General features: G+C 39.4%; 1 protein-coding gene across 5 annotated transcripts in view; it reads right to left on the reverse strand.

Moving 5' to 3' along the window:
- Positions 1 to 369: 369 nt before the first annotated feature.
- The window catches only part of MAP3K4 (mitogen-activated protein kinase kinase kinase 4), a 73905-nt gene continuing 56260 nt past the window's right edge, over positions 370 to 18014 (reverse strand). For 4 of the 5 annotated variants that reach the window (XM_089530091.1, XM_089530089.1, XM_089530088.1 and 1 more), the window contains 10 exons: positions 17684 to 17784; positions 16221 to 16301; positions 15121 to 15312; positions 12500 to 12570; positions 11244 to 11360; positions 10079 to 10238; positions 8435 to 8557; positions 6774 to 6880; positions 3769 to 3948; positions 370 to 948 (listed from right to left, as the gene is read on the reverse strand). In XM_089530091.1, coding sequence (XP_089386217.1) covers positions 928 to 948; positions 3769 to 3948; positions 6774 to 6880; positions 8435 to 8557; positions 10079 to 10238; positions 11244 to 11360; positions 12500 to 12570; positions 15121 to 15312; positions 16221 to 16301; positions 17684 to 17784 — 1153 coding nt within the window. In that variant the 3' untranslated portion in view covers positions 370 to 927. Of the gene's footprint in view, positions 949 to 3768; positions 3949 to 6773; positions 6881 to 8434; positions 8558 to 10078; positions 10239 to 11243; positions 11361 to 12499; positions 12571 to 15120; positions 15313 to 16220; positions 16302 to 17683; positions 17785 to 18014 lie in introns of those variants that run through there. The other variant, XM_089530092.1, reaches the window with a different exon arrangement.

The following is an 18014-nucleotide window of genomic DNA, read 5'->3' on the forward strand; positions in this document are numbered from 1 at the left end:
ATGGAAGTGGCAGTACGAGAAATGGGAAAGAATAAATCACCAGGAACAGATGATATTCCAATTGAACTGCTCCAATCCATACAGACACAAGCAACTCTAGTGTTAACTAAAACATGCCAACCTTGATTTTGCAACTTTATATGAGGCACAGTTTTACTGCCCCACTGTGTATAATGGGACTTAAGCAGTCATGGAGTTGGGTATCCTTGGGGGATCCAGGAAGCAAACCCCAGCGGATACCAAGGACCCACTGTATTTAGAAGGAGAGGGAGAGAGGATAAAGAGAGATTAAGGTGTGTAAAATTGCACCCGTTGAGACTTCCCCATTAAGCTGTAGTTCAACCATGAAATAAGGAATAACAGACATCCTAAAATAAACAATTTATTGAGAAAAAGCTTTTTAAATTTCATCAATCAGCCTTTGCATAACAAATCTGAAGCTAGCCAATAAAAAAAACAAAACAAAACAAAAAGTAGAAGTTCACAGTCAGTGCACTCAACAAACAGGAGATAAAAACAAGGTCCAGAATGTCTGATAACACTAACCTTTGTTTTTTCTTCTTTTCTTTTTGAACCTTGAAAGTTCAAAAAATACTACATATTAACATTACAAGTTCTCAAATCATATGAGAAACGGTGGAGAAGGGACAAAAATAAGGTCATGGTCCATTCTACAGTAGTAATGGCACTTTCACTGAAACATGCAGCTTCTTTAAAGTCGTGGGTGCTGTCACGAGAGCAAGGTGTGCCAAGGGAAACATATAAGAGCAGCAGAAGAAGTGACAAGGATCACTTGTGCAGTCTTCAATCATGGTTAGGTTTTGAGTTTGTACACTGTGTTCAACAGTCTTTATGTAAATATTACATACAGTAGTGATTAAGAGAGATTTCACCAGAATCCAAGAGGCCAACGTGTTGTGTAAAACTTCATTCTTCATCTGTGCACACCTGGGATGGATTAGAGGAACGGGAAGAACAGAGAACACAAATTCAAAAAAAGCCCAGAAAGGTTATGCCATTTTTTAGAAGAAGGGGCACTTTTCATTCATAGGCAATGATCTTCTGCAAGTCAAATCAGGAAGTCAAAAAGCAGTTACCATCTTGATAAAATTAAGTCACTCGATTTGTATTTCTTCAATTGTTTTAGTCCTTATATACGTGAAGAAGTTACTTAAAACTTTGGATTAAGTGGTCTATGCACTACAGGGATTACATGCCTAAGCAAACAGCAAGGGTTTTTATAATAAACCAATTAGGCTGCTATAAACTAACACTATGAGTTGGACAGTATTCGGATTAATGCTACACCTACTAGGTTTAAAGATACATTTCAAAACCCTGACACATAAGCAAGAACCGTTAACCCTTCCCAGCTCAGAACAAGTATGTTGATACAGCTCATCTTTTCATTATACTGTAAGTACATAGATTTGCCTTTTTTGATTTTTTTACTAAAAATGAACAGTTCTTAATTACATTTTCTTTAAAATGTTATCTCAAACATAAGGATGAAACCACAACTTGACTGGAGTCACTACAAATTTCTGTACATATTCTCACAGGCATACTGTCTGAATATTCCATTTCTTGTGGGACAAGGGAAAACAATAACATCTTTTAAAATCTTTGACTTGTCTGAAATACTATTCTATGTCTGCTCTTGGTTCTCTCACTTCAGTCAAGTATACAACCATATGATAACATTTTAATGAAGAAGGGAAGGTCATGGAGCTGACTATTACAGTGGGCTCGCCTCATTCACCAGCTCTGAATCTGCGGATTTAATCCCTTGTGGACTGCAAATAAATAAATAAAATTAAAAATACTTGAGTTCTCTTCCAACTGACATGAGAAGCAGTCCAGGACAGCAGTGGAGGTGGCTGGCTGGCTGGCTCCCTAGGATCAGAGGAGAAAGAGGTGGGCAAGTACAAGGCTGTATAGTAGTAATATGGTGTAAGGCAGCAGCGGTGCCTTGCCGTGTCCACCCACCCCAAAACATGAGGCTGTTGTGTGCATGCTCACTTGCACGCACACACAATTTTCATGTGCCAAACAGCCCTTATTGCTGCGACCACCACTACCCCAAGCCTCCTGAAGTTGTTGATGGCCTTGTGCTCTCAGGAGGCGGGGGAGAGATAGCCTACCTGAGATGGCAAAGAGTAGTGAGCATACCTCTCCCCTGTCTCTGGGGAATACACAAGCATGCATACAACAGCCAACAGCCCCAAGCTTCAAGAGGCATGTGTGGCAGCAACAGCAGTAGCAACATGGTAAGGAGACAGGGGAGAGCTTGAAATGCTTGAAGCTTTGGGAAGGGGATGGTGGTGGCAACAGCAGCAACAAAGTCCAGCTTCTCATTTTTCCTGCTCCCCTACCTCCAGGAAGCATGCGAGCATCCACACAACATCCTCAAGCTTCTACAGCCTCACACATCATCAGTGGAGCAGGGAGAGAGAGCAGCTGTGTCAAGACGCCTATGCCATATTACTACTGTACAACCTCACACTCACCCATATGTCTCTCCTCCAACCCTGGAGAGTTTGCCAGCCGCCCATCTCGCAGGCCTGAGTATGTGCCTGGTCACTGGGGCTTGCTGCTACTTCTGCTGCTGCCCTGGGACTGTTTGGCCAGGCTGTAGAGGTAAGCGAGTGAGCCCTATTTATAAAGTGGTGGACGATCTGAGCACCCACATTTTTTGATATCTTTGAGGAGTCATGGAACCAAAGCCCTACAGATATGGCAGCCCCACTGTATTGCAAACACCAGAAGTAACTTTTGATATGGAGGAAAAAGAAATAGTCCTGTCTTCTGCCATCTTTCCTCCTATTCTGTTAACTCTCAGTGACTCCTGCATCTGTGTACTGACACATACAAAACGCAGAAGTTCCCAGCAATTCCAATAAACTGAGAGGCATTTATGAAAGCTGTTTAGACTAGAACAAAATAACATTTGCTAATACTCAGGCCTGCTGCCTCTTAATTCCATCCCCTCAAGTTTTCAAGTTCCACATGTTTCTTGCCCAGACAGCATTCCTTCTTGGGACAGTTTTGGGTCAAAAGATTTGTTTTCTCCTAGACTTTTTGTATTTCTGCAAACTTCTGGGCTCCATGTGGATACCTCTCACTTATGTGAAGGTGGCATCATTTTAGCTGCATAAGCAATGATACTCCAAGCCTATGCCTGGAGTGCATTATCATGTATAACATCATCTTCACACTTAGTCTAAGATTACCGAACTGATTTTCAGAAGTTACCTGAATGACTGATTTCCTTTTAGAGTTCCTTACTGAGATCCCATCAACAGCTGTTACCACACAAGAAGCAAGGCCAAAACTGCAAATATGGGAACATAATACAACTGATTCTACAGGGACATAAATGCCTGCCATTCCATGTAATATCCTGGGCTGGATTTTACAACTAATCTTGCAGAATAAGGAGGGAGGCTGAATTTATACATCTTCCATCTCACAATGAAGTACTAGTGCCACCAAGATCTTCATTACAAGGTATAGTTACAGCCAAGGGCTAGTGATCTGTTCATACAGGATTGCATCCAGAATTGACTGACTTTTCAGAAATTTATTTTCTGTTGTCCTTGGAAACAAGACATGTGGAACCATCATATGCAGACCAGAGCTGAAATCCTCAGCTCTTGAATTTTAGTGGTTATAGTTCTGTTCTATCCAGGTCCTAGTCAAATGCATTTGTCCTGTGCACCTGATCATCATTAGTAACAAGAAAAAAAAAACACAAGCATAACCAACCTTGACAAACGGATGGTCGAAGAGCTGGCTAGCTGTCCATCTCATCTTTGGATCGCTTTCCAGGCAATGAGAAAGAAAGTCCTTCCCTTCTGGACTTATCTTTTCTGGTATGGGAGGTTTGTGGCCCATTCCTACTCGATACATGATCTGGAAGTTGTGTTCAAATTCATGCCAGGGCCTCTGTAACAAAGTAAGAGCACCACTGTTTAAAATCTCTGCTTCCAAATGGATTGGTTCACACATGGTTGGTGGCGGCTCTAATACGCCATTTCTCCTCAGCATTAACCCTAAAGAATAAGTCTGACTTCAAATATTCACAGGCAATTCCATGGTTTTTTGTATAAAATTTTGATCAAGATGTAAATGTATAGCTATGTCTCTATTCTGTTAAATAAACATACAGTTGTCTCTCCTTTCTCATGGACTTGGGATCCATGTTCTTGGTTACTCACGGAGGGGCAACCTCCATTATCCTCCATGGGGTGCACCCCCGTGGTGCACATCCCCCGCATGCTTGTGGGGGCATGCCCCATTCAAGCCTATGGGGCTTGAATACGTGCGAGTCTCCGTTTTTGTGGGGGGATCCAGAACAGACCCCCCCCCACACAAAAACAGAGGGTCAACTGTATTTAGAGTAAACACACAGTATGTACACTAAAGAGCATTATATAAACTGTTCCTGTAACCTAAGCCAAAAACGTAATTGGCATAGATGACTCTATTGCATGCATCTCTCACACACAGACAAATGTAATTAAATGTAGGTAGGTAAATGATAAACATTATCCACAATGGTGAGTAAAACAATAAATAAATAAATAAATAAATAAATAAATAAATAAATAAATAAAGTAAATAATGGCAATTTTGAAATGAAAGAATAATTTTCAATGGGTAAAGTCTTTATTCTTTTAAAAATGCACTAAACAGCAGTGGTTGTCTATCTTTGGTATTGTTTGGGACTTCCAAACTCTCAAAATTGCTGCTTAGTGGCTGGGCTTTCTGGGAGTTGAAGTCCTAAACATCTGGACTATAGGCTGCATTAGAAGCTAGGGAATTCTATGAAACTAGTATGGTGCTAGTAAGTCAACACTATTGGGATACTGTTATATAACAAGGTATGTCCCCAACAAATTAAATAAAACAAATGTGTCTTGTTTAATTACAATAGTTAATGGAAGTTTAAAAATAAGAAAAAGAGTATTTTCTAAATGTATTAGTTTTGTTAAGCATATAAAACAAAATGCTATTCCCTGCCAATTTCTCTAAATGCAAAGGTGGCCTATTCAGTAAGTTAAATATAAAATGGGGCTTCAGCTTTGATTTAATTATTTTAGGTGAACCTTCAGAATACCAACAGCTCAGAACACGATGGATGTTTCCCTTATATGCAACAGAAAAGCAATGTTCTGTTGCAAATTATAGGGATTTTAACATTCTAAGTAACCTATACCATTACATACTTGATAACATATGGAATCTACTTAGTAAATCAAAATTTTCTACATTAAATATATGGTGTCTGATTCATATACCTATTGAAGAAGGGGGGAATGATAGCTAAACACTTCTGCAGCCATTCATACAAAATAATGTACATATTTCCCCTGCAAAGAGATTAATCCAATTGAAGACAAATATATAAAGCCATCTTGAGTTTGCTCTGTCTATTCTGACCAACTTCAAGATGGGGCAACATAGCTAGGAAATATGCAAGTCTTTAGGTCTGAATATTCTATTCCTCTGCCACCTCTTTCCTCCCTTGTCAAGCTTGTTGCAATAAGCCAGAAAGTCTTTCATTAACCATGGCTTCCTGTAACATCCTAAATATGGGGCATTATAAACAATGAAAAATACCACTAGTAGATTCAGAACAATCCAGAATCTTAGACAACAGTTTGAAGGTGATTGTTACAATCCTGACCTCTCCAAACTTGGCAGGTATAGATTTAGATATATCAGGAAACTATGATTATCTGAAAATTTCCTGACTTGTATTACTGGTGTGTCAATAAGGAAAGAAGAATAGGGTAGTCGGGCCAGTCAACAAAGGTTATTCACATTTTGGCTTACTGAGCCAATATACATACATGCATCAAAAGTGCACCTTTGTGTGATAAAGGCAGGAGAGGGTCTGTGCAAATAACCCAGAGCTTTATAGGGCCCCAGAAAGTGTCCAATTTCCTCATCCATTACTTTTAATAATGAAACAACAATGCCAAGTTACCAGAAGTTTTAAACACCATTCCTCTTCAAAAAATTCAATAATTTGAGAACATGCCTTTTATATGCCTGCATAAGCCTTTAGATCTACCAACATTGCCTTCCTCTGTGTGCAACTGTTTCAAAGTGTACACTATGTGGGAATGTGGGAAGCAGCTTCTGAGCTGTGGCACTCAGTTGTGGACCATCTTATGCTAGGAGAACCTATAGGTTCCAATGTTGCGCTGATTTTGGCCAAAGTTAAAATGTGAATGTTTGCCCAAGTCTTTGGGGCTTAATAAACATGGACTTGTGAAATCGGACAGTGGATTTTATTGTTCTTGCATAAAACATCTTTAAACTACTTAAACCATTTCTTGGTTATTTTTGGTGGCCATCCTTTGGATAAAGAAGTTCTTTGGAATTTAAAACACGATTAAAGACATATGTCTTCGAGCTGGCCTACCCAGTTGATTTTAAACTATGAATTTTAAATCAGTATATTTTAATGTGGATGACTGTAATGTGTAATAGTCGTTTTAATCCTATGTTTGTGTGTTTTAACTTATGTTAGGTTATATATTTTAATCCATGTTGTAGCCTATTTCAAGCCCTGGGGAGAGACCGGTAAGATGATATTATTATTATTATTATTATTATTATTATTATTCCTCCTCCTCCTCCTCCTCCTCCTCCTCTTTAGGGAATGAAAGAAATATCCTAACAAACAAACAAATGAGGATATTTTAAACTTTCATATAGCTAGTACCTACATTTTGCTTTATCTCATACAATATGCTTACCTTCCCTGTGACCATTTCAATCACAACACAGCCTAGACTCCAGATGTCAGCCGCACGCCCATGACCTTCTCCTTTAGCTCTAGTTATCACTTCAGGAGCCATGTATGCTTTGAAACAACATACATGATCACATCAGTTTATGCAACAAAAGGAACAGGAGATGTCTAAATAAAAAAAATCATCTGAGAAACCAAAGCATGGTCAACAGATCATAGTAAGCTATTCTTTGCTAGTAAGCACAGTTTGCTTACTGGATGTGGGAAGTCATTATTGCTTACTTTTAAAACTTTTTCACATGTTTTAATTCTCTCCCTCCTCCTTCAGGTTTCCCCTTATGGAAAACTGATTGGGGGGGGGGGGGGATTACTGAAGTGACATTTCTATATGGAAATACAAATGTTGCACTTTTCAAGACTGCCAATGCAAGGCAGAAATAAGTAAATTGCCTTCAGAAATCCAAATTTCCCTCAGAAATTCCCCTCAGAAATCCATCTCTGGGACATACAACCCATTCTCAGAGAAAAAAATGTACAGAAACATGCCACGCCTTTCAAAATGTGCACAGCTAAAAATGTGTACATTTTTAAATGGGCAAAAATGCTTTCGTTAAAAATGTGTACAAAAATGCATACATTACAGAAATGCATGCAAAAGTGCATACATTTTGGGGGAACGCCCACAAAATATGAAAATTTACATGAAAGGAAAAAGGTGAGCCTTACTGTCCAGTGTGGAAATGGAAAGGAGAATGAGCATACTGATGGGAAACGGAGAAACCAATTGTGAATGAGACTGTGACATTTTCATAGCCCTACATCCAAGTACATGATATAATTTTGTACATACATAAGTACAGGCCATGGAACTAGTGGGATCAAATTCTCTTGATAGTTTTGCAAGACAGACAAGGATTGAAGAAATCATTACCATAAAAAAAAAAAACCTTAGAACTACTACACTTTGGACAATTTAAGCAACACTACTATCAGAGTTCATTTGGTACTTTATAGATAGTGATAGTGTGAAGCATTTGCCCAAGCTCCAGGAGAGTTGGTTTGGATATTTTTCTCTACATCTTCATATTCCCCCTAGTCTGAATCCACACAGGACCTCCACATGAATATCTAGTGTATAAAAGCAACCCCATTCCCTTGAGAGGGAACTGATTCACATGATGCATATGTTTGCTGAAGTGAAAGAGGAAACTTGCACTAGCAGCATTAGTACATGAGTCCCTCTTTCTTATAGAAAAGTAAGCCTGAGGGCAGAGAACCATCTAATTAAAAATAATAACAATTGTAAGCCGCTCTGAGAGCCTTTAGGGCTGAAGGGCGGGGTATAAATACCGTAAATAAATAAAGTTCTACAGAGCCACCATAGTGTAGTGGTTCATGAGACCAGGCTTTGGAATCCCCATTCAGACATGGAAACCCTCTGGGTGGCCTTGGGCATGTTCCACTCTCTCAGCCTTAGAAGAAGTCAACGGCAAACCCCCTCTGAACAAATCTGGCCAAGAAAACTACCATAAATCTGAAGCGACTCCATCACAGAGAACAACACCACAAACATTTACAGTTACTGGCCACTAGTTAGCACTATCCACAAGTGTGGTTTAGGGGGTGATTGTTTTGGGGGGGGGGGGGTTTCATGCTGTCGCTTACCTGCAGTCCCCAAAGTACTGTTTACTTCACCAGGCATTGTCTGTGTATTATTTTTTAATTTTACCGAGCAGCCAAAATCTCCCAGCTTAATCAGCCCCGACGACGTGAGAAAGATGTTTGCTCCTGAAGAGAGAGAAAAGAATGATTTTCTAGATAAGATTTCAAATCAAAGGAGACAAATTATTACAGTAATCAGCATGGATTAATAAACTGAGAATCTATTTGAGATATTAATACTGTGCTGTTGCTAGCAGCTGCTGTTCTCTTTCTTCTTCCCAGGTTTAAAAAACATTTAATTGAGAAGTGGGAGGAAACCCAACCCGGACAAAGCTTTCATAGAGTAATTGGGAAAACTGACCATAGCCTTGTATTTTCTTTTCCCATTTGTGAGTGACTGGCCATGGAGGGAGAGAAAGCAAGTGAGAGTGCATACACTAGCAAGAGAGAAGGCACTCAGACAGGTATACCTATCTGCCTGAACTATCATGTTTTTTGTAGTAGCCTGCAAAGTTGTGAAATAAATTTTCATTTCAACCCTTACTTCATGATTAGCTAAACTCAAAACCCAGCCCAAATGGTAACATGGTGGTATCCAATAATGATAACCATACAGCATTCAAAAATATAGCCGTGTTAGTCTGTAGAATCCGTATGTAGCACCATTGAGACTGGCTGAAAAGAAAGAATAGCAATAGCAAGTACATTTCTATACTGTTTATCAGTGCACTTAAGCACTCCCAAAGTGGTTTTACAATGTGTAAGGTAATTCTAACATTACCACTTGTTCTTCCTCTACATGTTTGTTTTCCATCTTTGCCTGATGAAGAAGACTGAGAGTCTTGAAAGCTATTTAAAGTACACTAAAATATGGATTTTGCTTTACAGCCAACATGGTGACTTCTGCATTTGTATAACATTCACCAAATTACCAAGACTATCCAGCATCACAATGGGTTTGACTTCTAAATATCTTCACAAGCTGAGTCACATATATCTTTAAAGCTCACCTTATACTCATGTCCAGTCACAATCTAATGCAAACTCTGCATTGCCCCCTAAACAATCTTTACATGGCCCTTGAAAGAGAAACCCACAACCAATAATAGCAATAACAATAGAGTAGCAGCTTCAGTTAAATACTGCTTCATACTGAACTAAGCAGTCTCTAAGTGGTTTACAACTGTAAGCTAATTGCCCCCAACAAACTAGGTACCTATTTTAGCAACCTTGGAAGGATGCAAGCATGAGTTGAACATGAGCCCTGGCTAGTACTGAACTCACAACCTTATGGTTTTGAGTGGGTGGCTGCAGTACAGGCATTTAAACACTGCGCCACCAGGGCTTCAAAAGTCTTGTGAGGCCCAGAAAACAGTATCTTCCAGAAACTTCCTATTTGCAACTGATAGGAAAAATGGAAAGAAGCTAACAGTGATACAGTAGTTTACTTGGGATAATCTGAGCTGAGTTTTGTATGACTTCCTCCCTAGAAGCTGTCTGCTGTCTGGGGTCCTGGCCTGGGAGAAAGTCAGCATATAAATAAAATAAATAAAAAATATGCTTTGACCATTTATTTTTACACTTTGGGATGGTATGTAAATCTTCTTATCAACTCAGATTTCTAATTAATATGGGAATCCTGTTTACCTTTGATGTCTCGATGCACTATACCATGTTCATGCAGTACATTGATGGCAGTTGTAATCTGCTTTGTGTAGAGTCTAATGACATGCTCTTGAAGGCCCAGCCTTGACACTTCTTCCAGAGTTCCCTCATCACAGTATTCCATGAAAATGTACATCTCTTCCTGGAGTGGAGGAGCAAACAGGATTACCTAGTCTTGCTACATGTGCAGCATGAAGAATACATTAGGTATGTGCCAATAACTTGTAAATTCCTAAATATTATTCTGTTTAACCTAATAGTTATCTCTGCAGCGCAGTACCCATTTGTACTAGAAATATTCTCAACAGACAGCTACTTATACTGGGGGAAATCATAACTATTTTGCTTTTATGAGCCATGCATACTGTCACCACTAACTACATATGCACTGTAATTGATGTAAGAGGAGAGAAATGTATTTATTACATAAAGCATCAATGGAGTCTCTAATAAACCACCTTTAAAACCAAATATGTTAGAATCATTCTAAGAGTAATGTGAGTTAACTCTTTTCCACCTGTACTGTTTCCCAAATTTAAATTACCTTCTACTGCAAGCTGCTATTAAATGTAGAGAGAGAGAGAAACCAAAAATATAGGTACCCTTAGGGTGCCTCTTATCACCCTGCCTGGCATCAAGTTCAGGAAATAAAGGGATTTTTACTGGGGAAATGGAAAAAGCAGAAAGAATGAATCCTGCCTCAGCCTCAATCCCATTTCCAGAATACTCTGGTAAATAAAAAACACTGGGAAATGGAATCTTGACTCTTCTAATTAAGCACCTACTATAAATCAGAAATTAATCGCCCATCAATCGCTTTCAGAGATCATGCACTGACAGATGGGCCAAACAGAGCAGCGGGAGACTGTGCTGGCGCTGGGACCATGGCAATCGCATGTGCCCAGTCCCAGTCTGGGCCACTGATGCAGTCCTGAACCAAGCCACCAGAAGAAGTGGAATCTATTCGCTCCTTCTTGGCCCAAAACAACACGCACCCAACGTGACCTGAAGCCATGTCATTTTGCCTATGTGTTTCAGACCTTAGATAATGAAATTCAATGTTTATTTATAACATTAAAAAGGCTCAAAGGGTAAATGTATTCCTATTCGTTTATATGAAAATGTCAATAACCAGAGCTTTGCTTACCCTATGGAGCTCTACACCAAAGTACCGAACCAAGTTAGGGTGCTTAATGCCTTCAAATATTTTCAGCTCATCTGCAGTTTCTTTTATTGTTTTATGATCATTTGGTTGAAATCTTATCTGAAAAAAAGTTTTTCATGAATACTGATGCTAATATTGCACAGGGAACAGAGAAACAGATGAGAAAAGCAACCAGGTAGTCACCTGTAAGCCTCTTTAAATATTGCCAGCAGAAAAACAAGTTGAAAGGGTTTCACAGAAAACTACTTATTTATACAGAAATTTCTATCCTGCCATGAACTACACAGAAAGGCTTACATGCCTTTAAAATTGCATTATCACAAAAACACATTATCATAAAAACCAACACACTCAATAAAAATACAGCAAAAATACATAAGAGGCAGGGACTGAAGACAAAACTCTCTTCTAGATAAAACATCAGAAACTCAGCAAATCAAAAACCTACTGGAATAATGACCTAAATAGAACCCTACTTCATGGAACAAACTGTTCCTCACTGTTGGTGCAGCTACTGAAAAGGCCCTAGAGCTTGCCACCATTAGACATGTATCTGGCCTGGTCCTAAATTTAAGGAACAGAAACAGACAACTGTTAAGAGTTAGAGGGTTGCAAAAACCTTTTCGAGACCTTGGAGGGCTGCAAGCTCCTACCATGCTCTTAAAAAATAAAAAATAATATGTTTGCCCCTAAGGGGTATGGAGGGCAATTTCATTATGCTTTTATTTCCTCTGTCCCACTCCCTATCAATTTAGGCCTAGTTCAATAGGAAATGATACAGTTGTCAACTTTCAGTTCAATGCCTGTTAGAAAAAATGCTTCCCTGGGCCTAAAATAGCCAAAGGCCTCCACTCACTCCAAAATGATTTAATTACAGTAGTCCTTACATCCCTTAGTAATGGGGACAGGATTTAGATCTGGAAGGGCCCTGTGGGCCACAAAACGAGCCCCGGGATGCTATTTCCCCACTCCTAGTTCAAGCCATGAAACGCATTGGGTGACCCTGGGCATCACATGCTCTCAGTCTCAGGGGAAGGCAATGGCAAACTTCCTCTGAACAAATCATGTCAAGAAAATCCCATGATAGTTTGGAAATGACATGTAGGCACACAAGAACAACAACAACAACAGCTAATCATAGGTGAAGGCAATCTCTCAGATAAGAAGGACACAACACATACAAGCAATAAATACTTTTTAAAAAGCACTGCATTGTCATTTATGATCACAATACTTACTTCCTTCATGGCCATCAATTCGCCAGTGTCAACACTGATACAGGTATAGACTTTTCCATACTGGCCTTCCCCTGCAGAATTACAAGAATCACAATGAGTCCAAGCCCATAGAAAAATAGTAATGCAAAAACCAACAGACCAGCTATGGAGTTTATCATATGGAGGAAAATTGAAAGTTTAAACAGGGTTTATCCTGTGAAAATCATGCAATTACTATTAAATTGCAGTTACGATTTTCACACACAGCGGTCATTATCCCAGCAATAACCAGGGAATGAACAGGCAATAAACAGTAACAAATGCGAGAAACTCGACTGCGTAATTTGTGGTAGTGAATGATTTCTTGTTGTTGATTGCCTGGTGTGATGACTGGGCCCTCCAGTCATTTGGGGACTTCCCCTGAACCACAAAGGGTTAATCTGGGGGGAGTTACATGCTAATGAGAGCTGACATCACATGCTAATGAGCTGTGACATCATAGCTGACGTAAGGCTCACCTAGCCAATCAGCAGTGCCAGAGCGGCCTTTTCAAGAAGGTTCCAGGAGAGGACTTTAAAAATACCCTGTAGGACCATGCGTCCTTTGTTCTCCATCTTTGTGTCTGTTTGGGGAAACCAGCTGTGTGCATGCACGGAGGCAAGCAAAAGAGCTAGGCCATGAGAGCCAGCTCTCTGCATCCAAAAACTCAACACGGACTGCAAATCCCATCACTGTGTGAGTAGATAGGGAATGTGTTAGTTAGTGCGCTTAGGTTTTCTTATGTTATCTAATAGCTTGCCTGAAATGAACATCTTTGTAACTGTGTTTTCTGACCTGCAAGGCAAGGAGGCCTTGCATGAATGATATCCTCCTATTCTGTTCTACTTCTTTAAAATAAATATCTTTCTTTAAAAGTATCTGCTGGCTCTCTCTGCTCCTGGACACATGTCTTAAGCTCGGTTTACTGGTTGCTGTAAGCTAACAAGGAAGGAATTTAGATATCCCTAGCAAGTCTCAGTGTGTGCTTGGGGGAAGGTTGTTGGGAAAATTCACTGAGTGGTGGCAGCGGAAACAGGACCTCAAGGGGTACTAGAAGGAAAGTAAAAGGGACTCCCTGGGAGTAATAGTCACGCACAGGGCTCATTGCCCCAGGGATCACCACATGGTTGGCAGCGGTGGTTTTCGGACTTTTGGAAGCATTGCTTGCTAGGCAAGGGTGTGCTTTAATCGCTTTTAATCACGACATTGTGTGAAAAACTTGATTGCAATTGCGCGATTTGCACTGGATATTCCTAGGATAATGGTACTTTATTCATGACATTGTGTGAAAATCTTAATCACAAGTGCATAATTTTCACCGGATAAACCCTGTTTACACTTCCAATTATCCCCATGTGATAAATTCCAATGTCTGACCTGCTCTGGAACCTATGTAAACATGTGAGCAGATAACTAATTCCAAGAATTGATAGCCATTAGGGCTGAAGGGCGGGATATAAATACCTAAATAAAATAAAATAAAATAAAATAAATAAACTTTAAGATTTAACTTTAAATTTAATGACATTTTATGGAACTGAAGGTTATAAGCAGCAGCATTCAAGCCACTAGTACTTCTGCACATAGTAAGTAGTTTGGATAAAGTCTTTCATGTATAGTGCGCCTGCGTTATACGCGGGTGCGCTATACGTGGGTTTGAGTTTACACACAGAGCTGTGTAGAGCTGCGCGGGAACGTGTGGGGAGCAAGGGGCGGCGCATCCCATTAGAATGAATGGGGTGCATGCCTGTGGCATGTGTGCGCCGCCGCGTACACGAGCCCCATTCACTTGAATGGGCTCAAGCATATGTGATATTTGGTTTACGCGGGGCACACTGTATATGTGAAATGAAAATTATGCAGACTGCACACAAGCATATCTGAAATGCCTGACAAAATATGGAGTCGAAGGCTTTCATGGCCGGCATCCATAGTGGGGTTTTCGCTCTATGTGGCCATGTTCTAGAAGAGTTCTAGAATATGGCCACATAGCCCAAAAAACTCACCAAAAAGCCTGACAAAATAATTCATTAGTTTGATACATAATGCAGTTACAGATTATGCAGAACTGGCAGAGTGGGATATCTTATATGCCCTTTCTCCTACACCAACATGACATCCAAAAGGGGGAGGGGGGGGGAAATAAGTAAATGTGTCCCAAATGCTTTACTGTTCACAGCTGCATGACCATATGAAATTTAACTTCTACAATGATAATTTATACACAGCTTCGGCATCCAACACATTGCTAAACCTCCTTGTATTGTGAATCAAACTGCAATTATGAATAACCAGATTAATACAGCAATAATAACAGACTAATCCAAATGTGGAGATCTAGTCATGAAAGCTGCATGTAATTTGATTTTATGGATCAGGAACCACAGATATGAATCAGATGCAACTTGGATGGGCATTCCAATTCAATCTTTTCTATATGTACTGTGTTGTTTCCCGAAGTGTACACCCCCACATATATTCTGGCATGAATAGACATATGTGTTTACCATGCTTTAGTGTTGTTATGATCACAAAAATTCCCCTAAAATAGCCAGACTTTTCCCTCTATCAAAATCTCAAGAGGCAGCTTAACAGACACTTACCAATTTTGTTTCCTCTCTGCCACTTAAAAGTCACCTTTCTCAAACCTACATGCATTACATTGTCGTAAGATTTAGGAGTGTCACAGACTTGGCCAATAATATTTTTTCGCCTCATTTCTCGGTACCTCTTCTCTTCAAACAGCTGAACAGATTTCTGTACTGCTTCCATGGGTCCCTGTCTGGAAGCAGTATCTAGAAAAAGAAAAGAAAAGAAAAAGAGTGAAGAGCAAAATCATGATCAAATGCCATTACTGAAACACTGACTACACACAAACTCCTGTCTTACTTCTTGTCATTTTGTGCCTTCCAGTCATTTCTGACGTCTGGTGACCTAAAGCAAACCTATTGAAGGGTTTTTTTGGCAAGATTTGTTCATAAGGGTTTTGCCAATGTCTTGCCCTGGGGCTGAGAGGGAGTGATTTGTCCAAGGTCACCCCCAATGTTTCCATGGCTGGGTGGGGATTTGAACTCTGGTCTCCAAAGTCGTAACTCAATACTCAAACCACTGTATCATGCCAGCTTACTTATTAGTTCTACTAAAATACGATATAATGACATTACGAATGCTTTACAGGGATTGTCTACGTAATGAGCTTATTTACTGAAGCTGATTTATTTACGTTTTTATAACAAGAGAGAAAGATAAAATGTTTTTATATAATCTCTTCTTATATCTCCCCTGCCAACCCACTTGCATTACCCGGCTGTATAAAAAAAGTGCTAGAGACAACAGAATAATCAAGGAGGAAAATGCCACTGAAAAGTGGGGAGGATGATGACCTTCTCCCATTCCTCTCTTCCACGTATTCTCTGCAGTACGTAGTATCAACTGTCTGAGTAGGAGGGGGAATCAGAGGGCTGTTCAGATATTGTTGGATTGCAAGTCCCAACAGCACAACCAATTGTGAGGAACTTAACACAATGACCAAAATCCACTCAGGACTCACCTTTCAGTTGTTGCAACCCCACTCCATAACCATTTAGTGGCTGGAAGAGAACAAGGGCATTGGAGAAGCATGTGGCTATGTCTATATAGCTAGACACAAAACAATGTCATCAACGGCTGGGACCTCTCAGTATTAATTGTATTATCTCTTTACCTTTGGTCTGACTGATGAGTGTCCGAAGCTCCCAACTTCTCCGGGCTGATCCACTTGAATCTCCTCTTGGATAAGATGGTTCTGTGAAATAAAAATTATGTCAAAAATGTGTGGTACTGAAGAAAACCAATGAATTTAACAGATCTTACTGGCCCCATTTTTATTTTCAGACTTGAAGATATTCATCAGACAAAGGTAAGCAGAAAATTGGCCTAGAATTATTGGGAGACCTCTGGATAATCTGCAATGTTTGGCAAGGATTTCTGATTCTCAATTGTTTGATAATATCATTAAGAAAATGGCACAGACACATGGATGGACACACATATACCACTGTATTCTGCTGACATTAGAAAAACCTGAGGTAACCTGAAATTATATTTTGTATTGAAGGGCTGAAAGTCACATTTGGTTCTGCTACTCAAAATACGTATACATTTTTACTCTGGGCCTGTTGCACCAGGCTTCAGTTGATGTAACTCAAGGTCCTAATTTAAAAAAAAAGTAATTCCTCAAAATCTGACATCTGCCCATCCCAAGTTAGGATATGAAGATGTTATTGGGGACTCACAATAGGAGATGCATCCAATCTGTCCTTTTACTATGGAAATGAACAAGACCCATTCTGTTGGTCTGGGGATTAAGACACCCACAGCAGTACTATGGATTAGGATTTCAAGGTCTGTTGATGGAGTTACTTAAATTATGTTTCTATAACCACTGGAATCAATCCAATGATTTTTTTTTTAAAAAACCTATGTTAAGGCTGAATTTATTTTGAATGAATGGAAGGACTAATGGGGGTGAATTAACTAGGCAATACTATAGAACAATTAACATACAGAAATTTAAAGCTACATACCAAAAATAACTGCACACAAGAAACTGATAAATTTTATCTTTAATTTAAAAGAAAAGTGGAAAACAAAATAATAATTTGAAATGAATTAAAAAGAATGTTAAAAATGAAACATAATTAATTCTTATATGTTAAATAAGTTTAGAATCATAGAATCATAGAGTTGGAATAGACCACAAGGGCCATCCAGCCCAACGCCACCATGCAGGGAATACATAATCAAAGCACCCTCAACAAATGAGCATCCAGCCTCTGTTTTGAAGACATCCAAAGAAGGAGAATCCACCACTTTCCGAGGAAATGTGTTCCACTGTCAAACAGCTCATACTGTCAGGAGGTAATGCAGTTTGAATCCACTGTTCCAGGTTCTATTCTCTGGAGCAGCAGAAAACAAGCTTACTCTCCCCTCCCCACCCTTTTTTTTTTTTTTTTTGAAAATAGGGACAATGTTTTTGCTGGGATTTCTCTTGTTTTCCAGGAGTTCAGAATTAATAAACCCAAATTACATGTTTGACAGAATAACATTTTAAAGTAAAATGATTTACTACACTTCAGAAGGAAGTGCATATATGCTGTATCACAGTTTTAATAAGAATCCAATCACCTTCTCGTTCTTCAGTGGGACTTGAGTGGCGGCTTAATGACCTAAACTGAAGTTCAGCAGCAATCGAAGCTAGTCGATCATTTTCAGGAACACTGGAACCTCTGTTTAGAAAGAACATACATGAATTCTCCATCATTTACGATTTTTATTATTCCCCTTTCTATAGTATCGAGGTACTGGAAGCTTAACTGAGGTAGACATTGCCATGACAAATTAGGAAAGCAAGCCACATATTTATAATCCATCTATTCTAATCTTGGTTAAAGAAAAAGGAATACTCAAATTTATTTTTCCTTCTTTGTTTTTTTTCAAAGGAGGTACAGTCGACCCT

The sequence above is a fragment of the Sceloporus occidentalis genome, unplaced genomic scaffold (assembly GCF_023333645.1).
Source record: "Sceloporus occidentalis isolate IW3139 unplaced genomic scaffold, rSceOcc1.0.p SCAF_6, whole genome shotgun sequence".
NCBI classification, from domain to species: Eukaryota; Metazoa; Chordata; class Lepidosauria; order Squamata; family Phrynosomatidae; genus Sceloporus; species Sceloporus occidentalis.